This window comes from Agelaius tricolor, unplaced genomic scaffold, assembly GCF_023055355.1.
Source record: "Agelaius tricolor isolate 1412-34295 unplaced genomic scaffold, bAgeTri1.0.p SCAF_1, whole genome shotgun sequence".
NCBI lineage: Eukaryota > Metazoa > Chordata > Aves > Passeriformes > Icteridae > Agelaius > Agelaius tricolor.
This window is the reverse complement of record NW_027269261.1, coordinates 72,578,476-72,594,310: the sequence shown is the minus strand read 5'-3', so window position 1 is coordinate 72,594,310 and position 15,835 is coordinate 72,578,476. Positions and strand designations below refer to the sequence as shown.

The window sequence follows — 15,835 nt, the reverse complement described above, 5'->3', positions numbered from 1 at the left end:
TCCAATCCTCAGTACCCAGAGCTTCCTGAACAGGGAATTTTAACCAGTGCTTTCAAATTTATCTTAATATAAAACATAGTATTAGAAAAGCACATGTGGTTGATTGTGAGTTCAGTTGTTCTATCTAAAAGGCACATGAAATGTCAAAAGTAACAGTGTACTACTATTCATGCATTTGCAGCACAAAAATTGGAAGAAGTAAATAGTGTAAGTTTGAAATTGAAGGGGGGAGTGTAAAATTCTGAAGTGGGTAAATTTTGCTTGTTATCCATTGGAAGGAGCAGTAAATTTTGTATTTTAACGTTGATTCATGTCTGCTACCAGCATTTTAAGAGATTGGACAGTTAGGTGCTTGACTAAAACCAGCTGTCTGACTGCAGCTTTGGTGTACTTGAGAGTGCATTTGCAGTTTGAAAGTGTTATGATCTTAATTACAAAATGAGAGAAAGTCTTTGGGAAGTCTGAAGTGATGCTGGCTGCATTTATCCCACACTAGATTAGAAACTGTATTTAAAGGCAGCAAACTGTAATTAAATAATTTATTTCCTAAATTTCTTTGAAATTAATAGAAGACTTTCCTAAATCTAATTGGTTTTGGTGTAGCTACGTGTAGTGTCTGTAGATAGCAATTTTGAATTGGTCAAACAACAGCATAAATGGCTTGATCAGTGCTAGAATTTGTGAAACACAAAATACCATCAGTTATTCATTGTTTCTTCACAAGCTTTTGCTATTTTGAGTAAAGCCTCGCCTGAAGATATTTTACATTAAAACTGAAACAGCCAAGAGAAGAAGAGCAAAAGGAAATGTTTTCTGTAGTTTTCCCTTTATGAAGAAACATGCAAATGCAGGAAGAAAGTGTTTAATGTGTTATGAAGACAGTGTTTACGTAAAGACAAAACAACCTAAATGTTGAATTTGAATGTTAGATGCATACCTTGTATTTAGCTTGGTACTGGCCAGTCTGTCTCAGTTTTGAAGCTCATCTGGCATCAGCCTATAGGGACCCCCTTCAGAGAGTTTTCAATAAGGTGTGTTAGGGCCACAATCTCAGTTTTTTGTTAAAGGTCTGGTTTTTAGAAAATCCTTTAATATCCTGTTCAGAATTTGGCGAATATGCTGTAATTATTCTTACCAAACGAGGCTGCACAGGATTTTAGTCAGTACTTCATGGCATGGTTTGCAGTGCCTGCCCAGTACCCACCAGGTGACCCTGTCAGGAGCAGAGCCCTTCAAATCAGTCGCACCAAAAGCCCTGGGTGTAGAGATTGATTAGTCATCATCTCCCCAAGACAAGCAAGTCACAAGTCCTGTTGGCTTCGTTAAACCCTCTTCTCTTAGGCTACCTCACTGTTGAAAGGATTCATACTTCAAAATGCAATTTGTATTTCCTCTGATGCAGGGCATGCCTGCAAGAGCACTTTCCCAGGGGCAGGGTGGTGGTGAACTGGTGTATCCTAGATAAGAGTGTTGGCTCGGGGGCAGCAGAATCACAGAATCAATGAGGTTGCAAAAGATCTCTGAGATCATCGCGTCCGACTTTGGGCTGATCACTACCTTGTCAACCGGACCATGGCACCGAGAGCCGTATCCAGTCTTTTCCTTCAACAGCTCCAGGGCCGGTGCCTCCATCGCCTCCCTGGGCAGCCCCTGGCCATCTCTATCCACCCTAAGGGCAGAATTAGGAGCCTCTGTCCCCGCAGTGTCCCGGCTCCAGGGCGGCTGCTGTGTGATGACAGCGTTCTGTCCGGCATGGTTCTGTATCCCTGCACGTCGGGAAACCGCGCATCTCTTCAAGGGGCAGAGGAGGCGTTTTGGGGCTGGATGAAAACAGTCCCGGCCCCCTCCAGCCCCGTTCCCCGTCCTTGAGCCCCTTGAGCTGTGGAGCTGTGACCGCCGGGAGCTGCCCCGCTCGTCTCCCCGCGGAGGGACCGAGGGCGCGGGCTGTGGGGGCTCGGCGGGGCGGGGGATCCCCGTCCCGGGCCGTGAGGGCAGCGCCGACGCCTTCGCCCCTCCTGGGCGCTGGGAGAGGGCGGCGAGGACACCGCCCGCTGTCCCTGGGCTCCGCTCCCCGCCCCGCCCCGGGCGCGCAGGTGTCGCTCGGGGTGGGATGGCCGCGGTGCCATGGCGGGGGCTGCGAGGGACACCCCGGCGGGCGAGCAGGAGGTAGGGGCTGCGAGGGGCAGGGCGGCGGTCGGGGTGTTGGGGAGCCCCTCGGACACAGCCCTGGGCGAGAGCAGGGTCCCGCCACGCCGGCGCTCCGCTTCCATCGCGGGCGGGTCGCGGGCACTCGGCGGGGCCGGGGCAGCCCGGACGCTCTGAGGCCGCCCGGGTCTGTGCGGGGCTTCGTGCGCGGCCCCAGCCAGTGCCTGGAATAGCTCCTGGACCCTTCTCGCCGCCCCTGCGCCCGCCGGGCAGCGCCACGACCCCGGCGCTTTCCCTGGAATGCCCCGCACGGGATTCGCTCGCTGGCTGCTGCGGTGCCAGGGAAAAGCGCCTTCGCTTCCCACCTCTGTCCCCTCCAGGGCTGCCTCCCGGACAGAGGCAGGTGGGATGCGGGAGGCAGGTGGGTTGGCTCCCCCGGAGCCTCAGAAACTCCCAATTTTCAGGGGTGTGTTGGGATGTGAGCGAGGGTATCCCACGCTGCCTGCCCAGACTCGCTGCTCGCCGCGGGAGGAGCGGCAGGCAGGTGAGGGTGAGCGAGGACTGCCCCACTCCATGGCTCTTGAGGGAACACCAGGTGAAACTGGGAAGGGGCAGCTTCCAAACGGAGCGGATGAGGAAGCCTTCCACAGCATGTTGGGGGCATTCAGCCCACGGAGCTCTTCAGACACCTGGCATGTCCTGTTCGGGCTTGAGTTTTTGTGTTTGGAAAGCATCTGGGTGAATTCACGGCATAAGTCTGTCTCATGTTGCACAGATGCACCATCTTTGTCTCATGGAGTTCCACAGAGCTGCATTGCCAGCAGCTGAAAGAATATCCTGAGAAAGCACCACTGTATCCCACCTTACTCATACACCCTTTCCTAGGTGTCTGCACACAAGCCCTGCTCCTGTTTTCTTCCACTCAAGGGCGGGCTGATGTCACTAACTAACCTGAAACCAGTCCTCAAGATGCTTGCTGTGAGGGACCTGGGATGCAACCCGTGGCTGCCACACTCGTGCTTTCAAGAGGCAGTTGTTTGGTCACTCACAGAACAGAAACATGACCAGTGTTAATTCCACGTTGAGAGAAAAGCTGACTCAAAAGCTGCTCCTCGCTAGCTACATTTCATTGTTTCTCAGATAAACCTAGACTAGCATTTATCTTTGAGTCACAGGTTTCGCTCTCTGTTCTTACTGCTTTTAAATTACTTGTTGGTTCAGTTCTGGACTCCACTGATAACGAATAGCTCAGGACAAAACTCTGCGGCTGCTCCCTGTCCCTGTAACACAGTTGCTGAGTTGTTTTCAATGAGCTGAAACACTTTCTGTAGAAATAAGATGTTCTGCTATAAATATTGTATTCAATTTCTGTTCTGTTGGGGAAGGGAAAATTTACAAGTATGGTTTTAACTTACAAGAGAATTAAAAATAAAGGAACTACAGTGTAGGAGAAGCATTAATTTTCCATAACAACGTTTAAGCTTTCTATTTAAGGAGCAAAATCAAATCTCTCAGCTATTATGCTTTCTTGGTTTGCCTTGAAACACAATTAAATTTGATATGATGGGAGCATGTATAAGTGAGAAATTTTCAAGTTAATCTGAGAACAAAAAAATGGTAACTTTCTTTGACCTTCTGTCCTCTTTCCTCTCATGCCATCATCTCACATTTCTCCTAAAGCTTGTAGAAGCAATTTGATGTTGATGTTCAATTAGGCCACAGGGGTCTCAAAAAAAATTTTGATAGTACTTTTATGTTTCATTCCTGATTTGACTTATGCATTTCTGTCTCTAATGATTTGTGGAGTACTTTCAGCTTGCTGACAAACCTGCACAGATGAAGAAGCTTTTACTGGATTTCACAGGAATAAGGCATTTGTGGTTTTTTGAGGAAGCAATGCAGCAGGGACACCCAGCCCTTGGAGGAAAGCCCTGCCAGCTGCTGATAGCCAGAGCTCTGCCCTGCTCAGCGTTAAGCTGCTGCTGTCAGCATCTGTGAGCAGTATCATGCAAACCCAACCAAGGCTGGGGGACTTGCTGCTCTAGATCCTGTAACAGACAGCTGCCATCTGCTGTAGATCCTGTAGCAGACAGCTGCCATATGCATTTTGTGTGCCCTTAATTGTAGGAAGTTAGAGAGAAGGAAATGTGTCAGCTTTACTGGTGCAGGGTCCTACCTTCATTTTACCACTTTCCATTGGGTACGAGGCAGAGAATGTGGTCATCATCATATGAATTCAACATGGAGAGGCAAAAATCTACTGTGGGCTGCTTCTTTCTGAAAGACACTCCAGAATGTAGAGTCTGAGGGATTGCTTCTCAGCAGCTAGAAGCTCAGAGACTCTCAATGAAATTAGCAGGCAGCAGATCTGCAGTGACAGTGGCATTTCCTTTCACAGTACATGTCATTGCCATGCAGAACTGCTGTGGTGTTTATGTCTTAATGTACAAACAAGTTCCAAAAGCAATTAGGCAAAATAAAAGGAAAACAGGTATGGAACAGTGATCAGGATGTAACTTACCTTCCAGGGGGCTCATGAACTGCAGATTCCCTGTGTTTCTGTGGGTGACCAGACAGGACACCTCTGTATGCCATTTCTATCTGACAGCTTGTTTTATTCTGAAAATAACATTCATAACCAAAATTTAATTAAAACTTAACTACTGCTGTGACCAAAGTATTAACTTTGCTTCAAGGAGATCTGGGAGCACGGTTCAGAGAGTAGTTGAGCAGCATTTTGGGTGTGTGTGGAATTGCAGTGAGACTTCAAAAAATATGTACTAAGATTGTCAATTTTCTAAGCATGAAACTGCTGTAAAGACAGGAGTACTACCTGCAGCCTGTAAGTTTAGATTTTGGTTGACCATTTTGTGTACCACAGCTTTAATTAGATTACTTCATGAGAACTTCACATTCTTCTAAAAACATTTTGATCATGTATGTTCTATAGAGGCATTTGCTTTTTCTCTTTTACCACAGCCTTAGCTATTGAAAGGACAAGGGGCAATGGTTTCAAAGTAAAAGAAGCATGTAAGAATGAAATGTTTCACTATGAAGGTGTTGTGAACCTGGCACAGCTTGACCAGAGAAGCTGTGGCTGCCCCATCCCTAGAAGTGTTCAAAGCCAGGTTGGATGGGGTCAGAGCAAGGAAGGTGTCCCTGCCTATAGCAGAGGGGTTGGATTGGATGATCTTCAGAAGTCCTCTCCAACTCAAACCATTCTGTGAGTCTATGAAAATTACTAGTGAAAGTGAGTGTGAAGGCAGCACCACAGATCTAAAAGGTTTTTCGGTTTTTGAGGTTGCAATAGGACACAGGATTTGCATAGCAGTGGTTTATATCTCTTGATTTCAGGTGAAAGTCATCTTGCCAATGCTTGGAGATCAGGAGGGAAAGTATCAAGGGAAACCAAACTTTTAAAGTAATTTAATGACTAAAAAATAAAACTAAAAAAGGGGAATGCCGAAAAAATAAAAAATGAGACAAAGTTTTAAAGTACACAGCCCCTGGAGCAAAGCTCAAGGGCATGGGAATGAGTCAAGCAAGTTGTGTGGGCCCACAAGTCTAGTAAAGCTTGTATTTATTAGTACTTATGTATGGAAAATGAAGAGTTACTTTGGACAGCAAATACAGCAAAATAGTCTGTTTGTTTTGTTTGCAATCTCTTATCAAATTAAATTGTATAATTGTTACTATGAAGTCTGTTTTGTGACTGTTTATCACTTTTTTTTTTCCCCTGCAAAGAAGAAAATTGCCAATGCAGTGTAAAGTGAGGCCTGCTGTGGTGATAACATTTTGCAGTTCATGCCCTGACAGTGTCCACTTTCCTTGGGTGTAGTAATGGGATCCCACCCCGTCTTTTTCTGGGAAAACACAGAAAGGAAGGAGTGCTGATACTTGTGCTTGTTTGTTCACACCCATTCTGATAAAACAGTTCAAAGGGAAATGTTTAGATGATGAAAGGCATTGCCTAGAAATATAAAACTTCTCAAAAATGTTACAGAGTAAAGATGATAGGTTATTAAATTTAAAAATGTTCAGAAATTAGGTAATGTGTCAGAATATCATTGTGGTGGATTTCATTTCCATATCTCTATCTTTATACCAATCTAACATAAGAATTAAGGGCTTGTGTAGTCAGTTCAGAGAGAAGACAGACCCAGGAATAATATTGCGGCTCCTCTTCATGTTTCTTGGCTCCTGTTGGCAGAAAATTTTAAAGAGAGACTGAAAGCCTCAAAGTTAAAAATTTGATTTGATGTGTTGTCCCTCTGAATGGAATACAGATTAACAAAGAGTCATTTTCTTTCTTCATTTTGAATTTTATGGCATAAAATTAAATCTTACATTTTTTAAAGGGCTTTCCAGTATCCTGGACTTCTACTGTTGGGGAAAAAACCCTATGTTCTTCATAAGAATCTCTATTAGAAACTGTACAATTTTTGTATTTTAATTACTGGTGTGTACCCTTATTTTTAACATTTATCTTATTTACCTATTGTATTTGAGAATATTCTTGCATGTTTATGGTACTTTTCAAACATCAAATGACAAATGAGAGAGCACAGTTTTGCAGAATGTTTTAAATACACTTGGAGCGATTTTCTAAAAAAATCTTGGGCCCAAAATTACTTACCATATGATGCCAATTTTCACAAAGATATAGAAAAGTCAGGTCAAAAGGAAGATATGCAAAGTCAAGTGATTTTGCCAGTGTCACACCAGCATTTTGTGACAAAGGAAGAAACAAAGCACAAATGTTTGGGATCTGTTAGGTCTGTGGAACTTTCTGTGAATGATGTTTAATTACTGTGGTATGAGTGTATTTATCAATTATTATCTGAAAGGTTAATAAAAGAAATATTTTTTTAAGGTACAAGTTTTCAACCTTTAAAATATGAATTAAGCATTCAAAGACAAAACTAAGCCCAAATAATAGTAAATAATAGTATAGCACTTCTCTGCTGCTTCTTGCTTGTTTCCTTTTAATAGCTTGTGAGAGGAAGGTAGGTAAACCTGAGGGTCATCACAACTCACTTTTAGGAACATTGTAATCTGTTTTCAGGGGCTGAATTAGAGAACAAACCCATTAAAAATCAAAGTAACGAGCACCCAAATGCTTGTTGTTGATAGGGGTTGAGGGCATACAGATTTATTAGTGGAAGAGCTGTGAAGCAAATACATTAAAGTGGTGTTAACTATAGACTTTAACCTTATCACTTGTGCAGCTTTTGACTTGTGCACCTTGGTTTACTCATGGTTTGTTCTGCTTCCTCTCACACAGGGCCACAGGCTCTCGATGTGCAGCAAGATCTGCTACGCCATAGGAGGGGCCCCAAACCAAGTGGCAGGGAGTGCTGCTTCCTTCTTCCTGCAGATCTACCTGCTAGACATAGCCCATGTAAGTAGCACAAGAAACATTTTCAGACTGTAAACTTCACTCTGATATTGTCAGCCATGTCCCTGGAATGATAAAAGAGGAATTAGTTAATAAATATTTTAAATTGTCTCATTGTCATTGCCTCTAGCTGTCCAGCATCCTGGAAACTGCATAAACTTGTCCAGAATTAATTTTTTTCCCTCTAGTTTTCTTTCTGTCTTGAGATGTCTGTTGTTCATTTTTAGTTTGGGATCATTATTAGAACTTTGGGTGCTGTAGGGCTCACACACTTGCAGACACAAGGAAAATCAGTTCTCAAAATTCAGTGTTAGGAGTCAAAGAGTGTAAGATAGGAGACATATGAAAACACTAACAGCGCGATGCTGAAGTTTTGTTCAATTGGTTTAGGTTAAAAATCACTCCAGTTGCAACCAGTAGCCACCACAGTCTTAAGCTGTGCCACAGGAAATATAGGTTGGGTATTAGGAAAAAGGTTTTTATGGAAAGAGTGATAAAGTTCTTGAATGGTCTGCCTGGTGAGGTGTCGGAGGTCTTTAAACCATCCCTGGATGTGTTAAAAAAAAGACTGGATGTGGCACTTGGGGCTATGGTTTAGTTGAGGTGTTAGGGCTGGGCTGGACTCTATGATCTTAAAGGTCTCTTCCAACCCAGTGATTCTGTGATCATTTCACGCAATTTTTATTTTGTTTGTCTAAGGTAATTTTGTGGCAAATAAAGCTGAGTTATCCTTCCTGAAGGTTCTTTGCTTCCAGTTGCTCTATGGTGCAGAAGCAGACCTGGTGAAACAAAGCATTAGGAGTCATCCCATTCATCTGACTTTCAGCTGCTCCAGCTAGATTTCAGAACTCAGCAGAGACACAAAGAAAATCAATCCATAAGCAATTTTTACTGTTCTGTATTTTCTTGTATGCATGCATGGTAACTAGGACAAGGTACTAGAATAGAAAAAAGGATTTTAGGGAGCTGAGGTCAAATTGCAAGGACTGTGTGAACAGCTGTGAAACTACACGTGGGACTTCAGCACTGATGACTGTTCCTATTGGCTGGAAAAACCAGGATGTTCTGGGTCAGATATCATTACCCATTTGCTGTCTAAAGACATGACATTGTTATTGGAGGTGTCCAGAAGTTTGGTTTTATGGTTTTCCTGTAAAAGTCTGGTATTAAAAGCTGACTTGCAACTTGATAAAATTTTCAACACAGTAAGGTGTGTTGTACAGCTGAGATCATCTTGAGTGCATTGTTTTGATCAAAGATGTAGATGTAGAAGATGTAGATGTAGAAAAGGAGCCAGTTTTGGACAGCAGTGCCCAAGATGTCGAGTGGATGGTGTGGAATCTGAGGAGCTGGAGGTGGAAAAGGAGCTTGGGGGTACAGCAGGGAGTTGGAACAGCTCTAACTAAAGCTGTTGCACACTGACATGAAGGATGGCAGTGCAAACCATTGGAGATGATGAAGCAGGAACTAAATTAGAAAGCTTCTAACACCATTTCCCCAGGGTGCTTAGAAGTATGGCAATTTCCCCATTCTTTGCTTGTCACAGAGACTGAAAATTCTGGAAGCAAGGGACTGATCCTTCCTGTGTTTGTGTGCAGTGTCCAGAAAGCTGGGATCCCATCCATGCATCTTTGGGCACTAGCTAAAAAAGTTACAACAAAATAATTATTTTATTAACAAGCTTCTACTGAAACCAAATAATTTTGCTTAATGTTGGTGGTGATATACTTACACTTTCATTAAGGGGCTTAATTATTTGTTCCCTGGTGGTTTAATTTGTTCTTTGAAGTAGTCCTGCAGGGACAGGATTTATTTCAAGGCCTGATAAATAGGTCTGAAATCCTGTGCTCTTTCCCATACATTTTCAGGGGAAAGAATGTAATTTTATAGTCACTGCCTGGATTTATTTCTTGCCCACTTAGAGAGCAGAATTGTTTTAGCTACTTGAGAGAATGTAAAAGTCACCAAGTGTAATCTTTTATGCATAATCTGGATCTTTTCTAAGAAAATTGTATTTTCTATTAATTTTCTGTAACTTCCAGTTTTTCAATTTGAATTCCTTGTTCCACCTAAGTTACCTGTGTAGACTACAGACATAAATGGAACTCCAAACCACATGGGATCCTTGAGACAAATTTGTAGAGGACACAAAATTTCTCTGATTAAAGGACCATGGTCTTTATTCCTTTTGAGATGGGTGAATTTAGCATATTTTATCTTGTATTTTATTAACACTGAGAAGTTTCTGGCATTGATGCTGACAGACACTGTCTAGATTTAGGAGATAAGAAAATGCACCCAAGGGATGTATAAGCCCATATCAATGACGAAGTCAGGGTGACCATATAGATTCCACTCCTAACATGAAAGAGGTTTTGCTTTTTCCTCAAAGCTTTCTTTCACAAAATGTCCGAACAAAATACAAATCTGGAACACACCTAATTTGTAGGTTTTTTTTCTTGTCCCCCTCATAACTGCAGTATTTCAACCCCTGTATCTTTCTGACTGCTATTTTGTGCTGCCTTGTCTCTTGAGGAGCAGCAGTGGCCTGTGGACAGTCCTGGTGCAGCCCCCACAGTGAGTTTGTCTCAGGGCTGGTGGGCTGCTTGCCACCCTTTGGTGGCTGTGGGAGGGCACAGGCCAGCTAAGGTGGATCAGCAAGAAGGTGGGACACAGTCCTGTGCTCATCCCAGCTCCATCCCACCACGCAGCAGTGGAATGGAGAGCCACTGTTGTTATCTGCTGGACACTGCCATTCCCAATCCTTCCCTGTTCACAGACTCTCTGGGGGGAGTGTTTGTCTTGGAGCTGGTGGTGACAGGAACATTGGCTGCCACTGCAATTTCATCTAATTTGGGTTAAAATGTAATGGGTGTGATGTTGGAAGTCTGTAGCACCTGCCTTTTGTGCTGGTCATTCAGGACATTCAGAGATCACTGCTTCCTTCTTTCACCTCTGAGAGAACACCTACAGCAAATTCTGCAGGCCGGGCACCTGCACCAGCTGCATTCCTGGTGCTGCTGCCTGGGAGACAACATCCTTTGCAGGAAAGCAGGGGATACCTGCTCAAGCTTGGTGTTGCATCAGCTGTGTTTTCCAGGCCTTTGGAGCACTGATATGTTGAAGCACAGAGATGAAGGGACCTTGTCTGCTCTTGCTGTTTAAGCCACAGAGACTCTTTCAGCAGCTTCTCTCAATAATTGATGTGAGGAACATTCACATTTATATAGGTTTCAATGACTTTTTTTTTTAGGACTATAATTGCAGTGACGTGAACTGAACACGGGGAAGAGAACCCATCTTTTTTAACCATTGTGTGATGGGAATTCGTAAGCTGTGTACAGATAAAAAATAACTGCCTTGCCTAGGATAAACTGCATTTCTATATAGGCACTAACGTATGGTCCATTTGGGTTAATTTCAGAGGTTTTCCTACTTGGCCATTTTGTTCTTTTGTAATCCATTAACATTTTTTAAGTAATATGTGACGGACACGTGCTGGCAACTTTGATTTGAGCAGATGTGCCTTACGCAATTCACTTGTCACTGCTCAGTCCCAGGTGGATAAAGTCTGTTGTGCAACAACCTCTTCCTCAGCCCCATGCCACCAGTTGGCAGCCTTGTGATCTCAGGAGAGGAAAAAACATTGCTGCATGTAAACAACCCCCTCTACCATTTTTTAAAATCAGGTCAAGATAACGATATGGGGAGATGGAGATGTGTGGGGGGAAAGCAAGAGGGTAATTACAGAAGGACTCTGTCAGATTGTATGACTAAAACAAAGACTTTGCTATTTGACTGCTTCATTTTCCTCATCCCAAACACATTCTGGATGCTTCCTTCCTTGCATTTTTCCCTTCTGATCCTTTAATTCACAACACCAATCTCAATGTCTCATTTGTTTGCTATGGGTAACCAATAGGAATTTCTATGATAGCAGCAGACGTGTTTTGTAAATGATCATTATTCTTTAAAACACTGAGGTGTTTTTTTCTGGAAAGTTGCTTTCTGCTGTTTCATTGTTTTGTGAAACAATGGCTCTTGTTTACTGTATTCTGTCTACTTTCAGATTACTCCATTTCATGCCTCTTTGGTGCTGTTCATTGGCAAAGCCTCAGGTGCAGTTACCGATCCTGTTGCTGGCTTTTTTATTAGCAAAAGTAGATGGACAAAAATTGGCCGGCTCATGCCTTGGTAAGTATAAATGTGTACATATATTTACATATATATGTGAATATTGAGTGTTGTGATCATATAGCCACCCCACTGAATTAGTCTCAGGGATTGTTTTCATTCCACATATATAAAATAAAATTTAAAAATTGCCATGTCATCTTTAGCTTGTTCACACATGAAAACACAGAAGAGATTTTTTATCACTGGAGATGCAAACAATTAAGCCAAGAGACTATTTTTAGCAAAACTGGAAGCTGAGGTCTAAAACTTTCTTAAATCTGTGGTTGAATTTTCATCTTTGTCTAGATTTGTTTTGTTTGACTTCACTCTTTCAGAAAGTTGGAACTTATTTCTACTTACGTCCTAGAGCGCCTTCACATCTCACAATCAGCCTTCCAGGAGCTCCTGCCCAGGCCTTTCGGTTCAGGGAAGGATGCATGCACAGCTGTAGAACAGATGCGTGCATGGGTGTGGAATAGATGTGACACCATGGCACCAAAGGGCCCAGCAGCCAGCACTGCCATGGCACTGTGGGAGTGGCACTCATCAGAGTCCTGCTTCTCTTACATCTCATAGTCAGAAAAGTTCATTAAAAAACCACCATGACTCTTACAATGAGTCATGTAAGACTCTCATGAGTCACAAGATGCTGCAAGGTTTTGGATTTTTGTGAAGGAAGTGTGTGATGTTTCGCTGTGACATCTTACCTGCGTGCATGTGCTGTCCATATGCTCCAAGGAGAGGTTGGAGCAATGAATGTTGGCCATATAGGAATGAGATTGACAAGTGTGAAGCAAGTAAAATTGGAAAAGATTGAGCCGTGCTAGAGGAACTCGCCTATGCCACAGGGCATGTGTTTGTTGGTTTTTAGTATTTTGGAAGCCAAGGGGAGATTGATGACCTTGTGAAATAGGGAGTCTTTAATCATTTTATCTCATACATTATATGGATATATTTTAAATTAATTTCAAAATTTTAATTGATATAACCCACAAACTTGATTTACAACAAAAATCTAAGACTAAATGTGTCCTGAGCAAGGAAGTTGAAATTTCAGGGAAAATGAACACAGTTTTTAGCTGGTTCTTTTGCTGTTATGCAGTTTTATGGCTACAGAAACTTGTCCATGAGCAGCTTATATCTGACAAAATAGAGAAGGCAAGTACTCGTTGGAAAAATGCTGAGATCAGCTGCTCTTGGCCCAGTAAACAGGGTCTTCAGGTTGAAGTTAAGCTTTTTGTCAAGACTCATGGGAAAAGAGGAGTTTACTGCTGTTTCTCTTTTCAAGATTTGGTTGGAGGCCAGGTAAGTGGTGTGGTTTTTAATGACCACTGAATTAACCAAGTAAAAAATCTACCCAAAAGGAAAACAATGGAATTTTTGTACAAACGCCACTAGAATTCTGATGCTTTTATCCCTTTTCCCCTTTTTTTAAAGTTCTCTGAAAATACAGCGAGTGCATGTGTTTATTGTTAGTGTTACATTGATGTTAGAATGATTCCTGTCCTAGTACCAGCATGGACTTATCAGCCCTTTTTATTGTAAATCAGCTCCAGCACATCTTGCACTTCTTACAGGAAAAGTGTTTATCTAACCCCACCTTTCATCAAACAGCTGCTTTCTTTACAGGAGGATTTTGTCTGGACTTTTTTGGTAACACTAATATTTTCATGGAAATTCTGTTCCTAGACTTTGAAAGTCAGGCCATTTTTTTTTGTACAAAACAAAAAATGTGTCTTCCCTTAGCTTAAAAATACTTCAGTATTTTGATTTTTTTCTGACTTCTTAACAATCTAGAATGAAGCAATGGATTTTTTTCAGTCAGAAAAGCTTGCCAGCAAAGCAAGAACCTTAGAAAGGGAGGTGAATGTTTAAATATTGCTTAATACTGTCCTCAATATAACACAAAGTCATCAATCACTTATTTAATGGCTTTAAAAGGCAGAAGCAGACATTGACTTGAAATACTGGTCTAACATTTTGTCAAAAGAGATAATAGCTGACAATCAGATATTCAGCAACTCCAGCAAGGCTTTGAAAACTCCCTGGCATTAGAGAAGAAAGGAGAATGTGGGAAAGGGGAGAACAATACCAAGAGGGTTGTTGCCAAAAAGTTGCATGAAAAAGTGACTGTGAAGATATTTAGTGTGATGACTGCCTGGACACCATCTGGAAGAGCTCATGCTTTTGGAGAGGAAGTAGATTCCCTGAGATGTGTTAGGAGTTTACCCTTGTTTATGTTTTCCATTGCTGTGGGTGAACTGTGGGCTGGGGACTAGAGGGGCAGAGAATACCAGAACCTGGCACTTTCCTGTAAATGTTCAGCTCCCAGTGATGCTGTCCATCCCAAAGAGCAGTGTGGGAAAGCCATTGTTTTACTAAACTATTTACCCACATTACTCTTTTGTATTCCAGGTTTTCAGTTCACGACTGCAAAATAATCAGCTGACCCCCAATGTCAGTAGTGCTGTTGTGAAGGGATTAATCTGTTTTCTCTTTTATGTGTTTGGAAATTTTTTGTCAGGATCTTGGTCATCTAAATACATTGTTCAGTGCCTGATTTACAAGAACACAGGACAGGCCTAATGCTGCAGCTCAGACCTTTAGGAAATAACAGCATCTGACCAGTTCTCTATCATGGAGTTTGACAAATACTATTTGCCTGAAATAGGTTTTAGACTAATTGCTTGTTAATGGCAATGTCTGGAGTATAAGTTTCTGTGGTTCTTTTTTTTAAGCCACCTTCCTCTCTGAAGATGATCCTTTTGTGTTTGAAGTGATTAGGAGTTAAATGGAGGAAATTATAATCTACCCAACTAGACACAGTGTAGGAGCTTTCACAACGGGTTGTCCATTGTCTCTTTTGCTTTTTTGAATGTTTTTAAGTGTATCAACATATTTACACTTACTTGAAGTAGCAGGGAAGAGACTAAGTTCAGGGAGAAACCAAAGACACTAAAATTAGAAGGGGAAATCTCATTAATAAGTAAACTCATGTAAAAATTTCTGTAGTATGCAAAGACATGATGAGAGATCTTAGTTTTTAGTGATTCTTTCTAATAAATGTGTAATCTGAGAGATGTGCCAAGGAATGGTAATATAGGTGTGCTGTTACAGTGCATGTGAAAGGAAATTATGTCTCTTCTGAGTTGGATATTAATTAAAGTGTAGCTCTTTTCTTTCAGACTCACTGGGGTTTTTTCCTCTTTATGAAAGTATTAATCTGTGTATTTATATATTTTATATTAATATTAATATTTTATATTAATCTGTGTATTTAATGCACACTAAATTTTGATATTTAAAAGCATACATTACTGCAGTTAGAAAAACTGCACATAAATTGTGTTATATTGATTATTAGCAGGAAAATTTAATGTGCTTTGCTATCATTATTTTAAGATTGTTGATGTGTGTTAATTTTCTTCTCAGGGTGCTGGCATGTACACCCTTCACAATAATCTCCTATTTTTTAATGTGGTACCTGCCTCCGTTTGTCTCAGGAAGAGTTGCTTGGTACCTGACTTTCCACTGCCTTTTCCAAGCACTGACCACAGTAAGTAGATTACAGGTCATGATGTTCTCAGCAGGGACTTGCTTGTTGCCTGTCTATATTAGAGCATTCATATTTGGTAAACTTGTTTTCACATTTTACTTCAAGTTCTAGTGAGTTTAAGGGACAGGCAGATGCCCTTTTATCAAACTCTGCTGGTTGATGGTTTCTGCCAATGCTTTTTCTGGTAAATGAACTGCTAATTCATCCAGGTTACCTCCAGTGCCCTCAACTCATTCTTGTATAGACGTTCAGATTCCTAATTCCAGTTGGACATCCAACTTCTCATAACTTCTCAGGAGCAGATTAGGAATTCTGTATTCCTATGTTAAGCTTGAATATTTCCCTAAGTCCTTTATTTTCCCAGTAGAAAGATGGTCCAGAAGGCATCCATAATTGTTTTAAATAATTTCTTTCCTCTTTCTTTTGAAAGAAAAACACAGGGTTTTCCTGGCCGTTTTGAAAATGTACACACGTACCATTTTTGATGGAGGTGAACAGAAAATCATTTTGTACAAACATTGTGGGATGCAGAGTGCAAGACTTAATTTGGCTACAGATTT

At 41.8% G+C, this 15,835-nt stretch overlaps 1 protein-coding gene across 6 annotated transcripts in view; it reads left to right on the top strand.

Annotated features, from left to right (window-relative positions):
• Window positions 1-1,989: 1,989 nt before the first annotated feature.
• The window catches only part of MFSD2B (MFSD2 lysolipid transporter B, sphingolipid), a 39,019-nt gene continuing 25,173 nt past the window's right edge, over window positions 1,990-15,835 (top strand). The window contains exons 1-4 of one of the 6 annotated variants that reach the window (XM_071439892.1): window positions 1,990-2,166; window positions 7,430-7,546; window positions 11,613-11,737; window positions 15,152-15,275. In XM_071439892.1, coding sequence (XP_071295993.1) covers window positions 2,125-2,166; window positions 7,430-7,546; window positions 11,613-11,737; window positions 15,152-15,275 — 408 coding nt within the window. In that variant the 5' untranslated portion in view covers window positions 1,990-2,124. Of the gene's footprint in view, window positions 2,167-2,494; window positions 2,567-7,429; window positions 7,547-11,612; window positions 11,738-15,151; window positions 15,276-15,835 lie in introns of those variants that run through there. The other 5 variants (XM_071439852.1, XM_071439871.1, XM_071439882.1 and 2 more) reach the window with 5 other exon arrangements.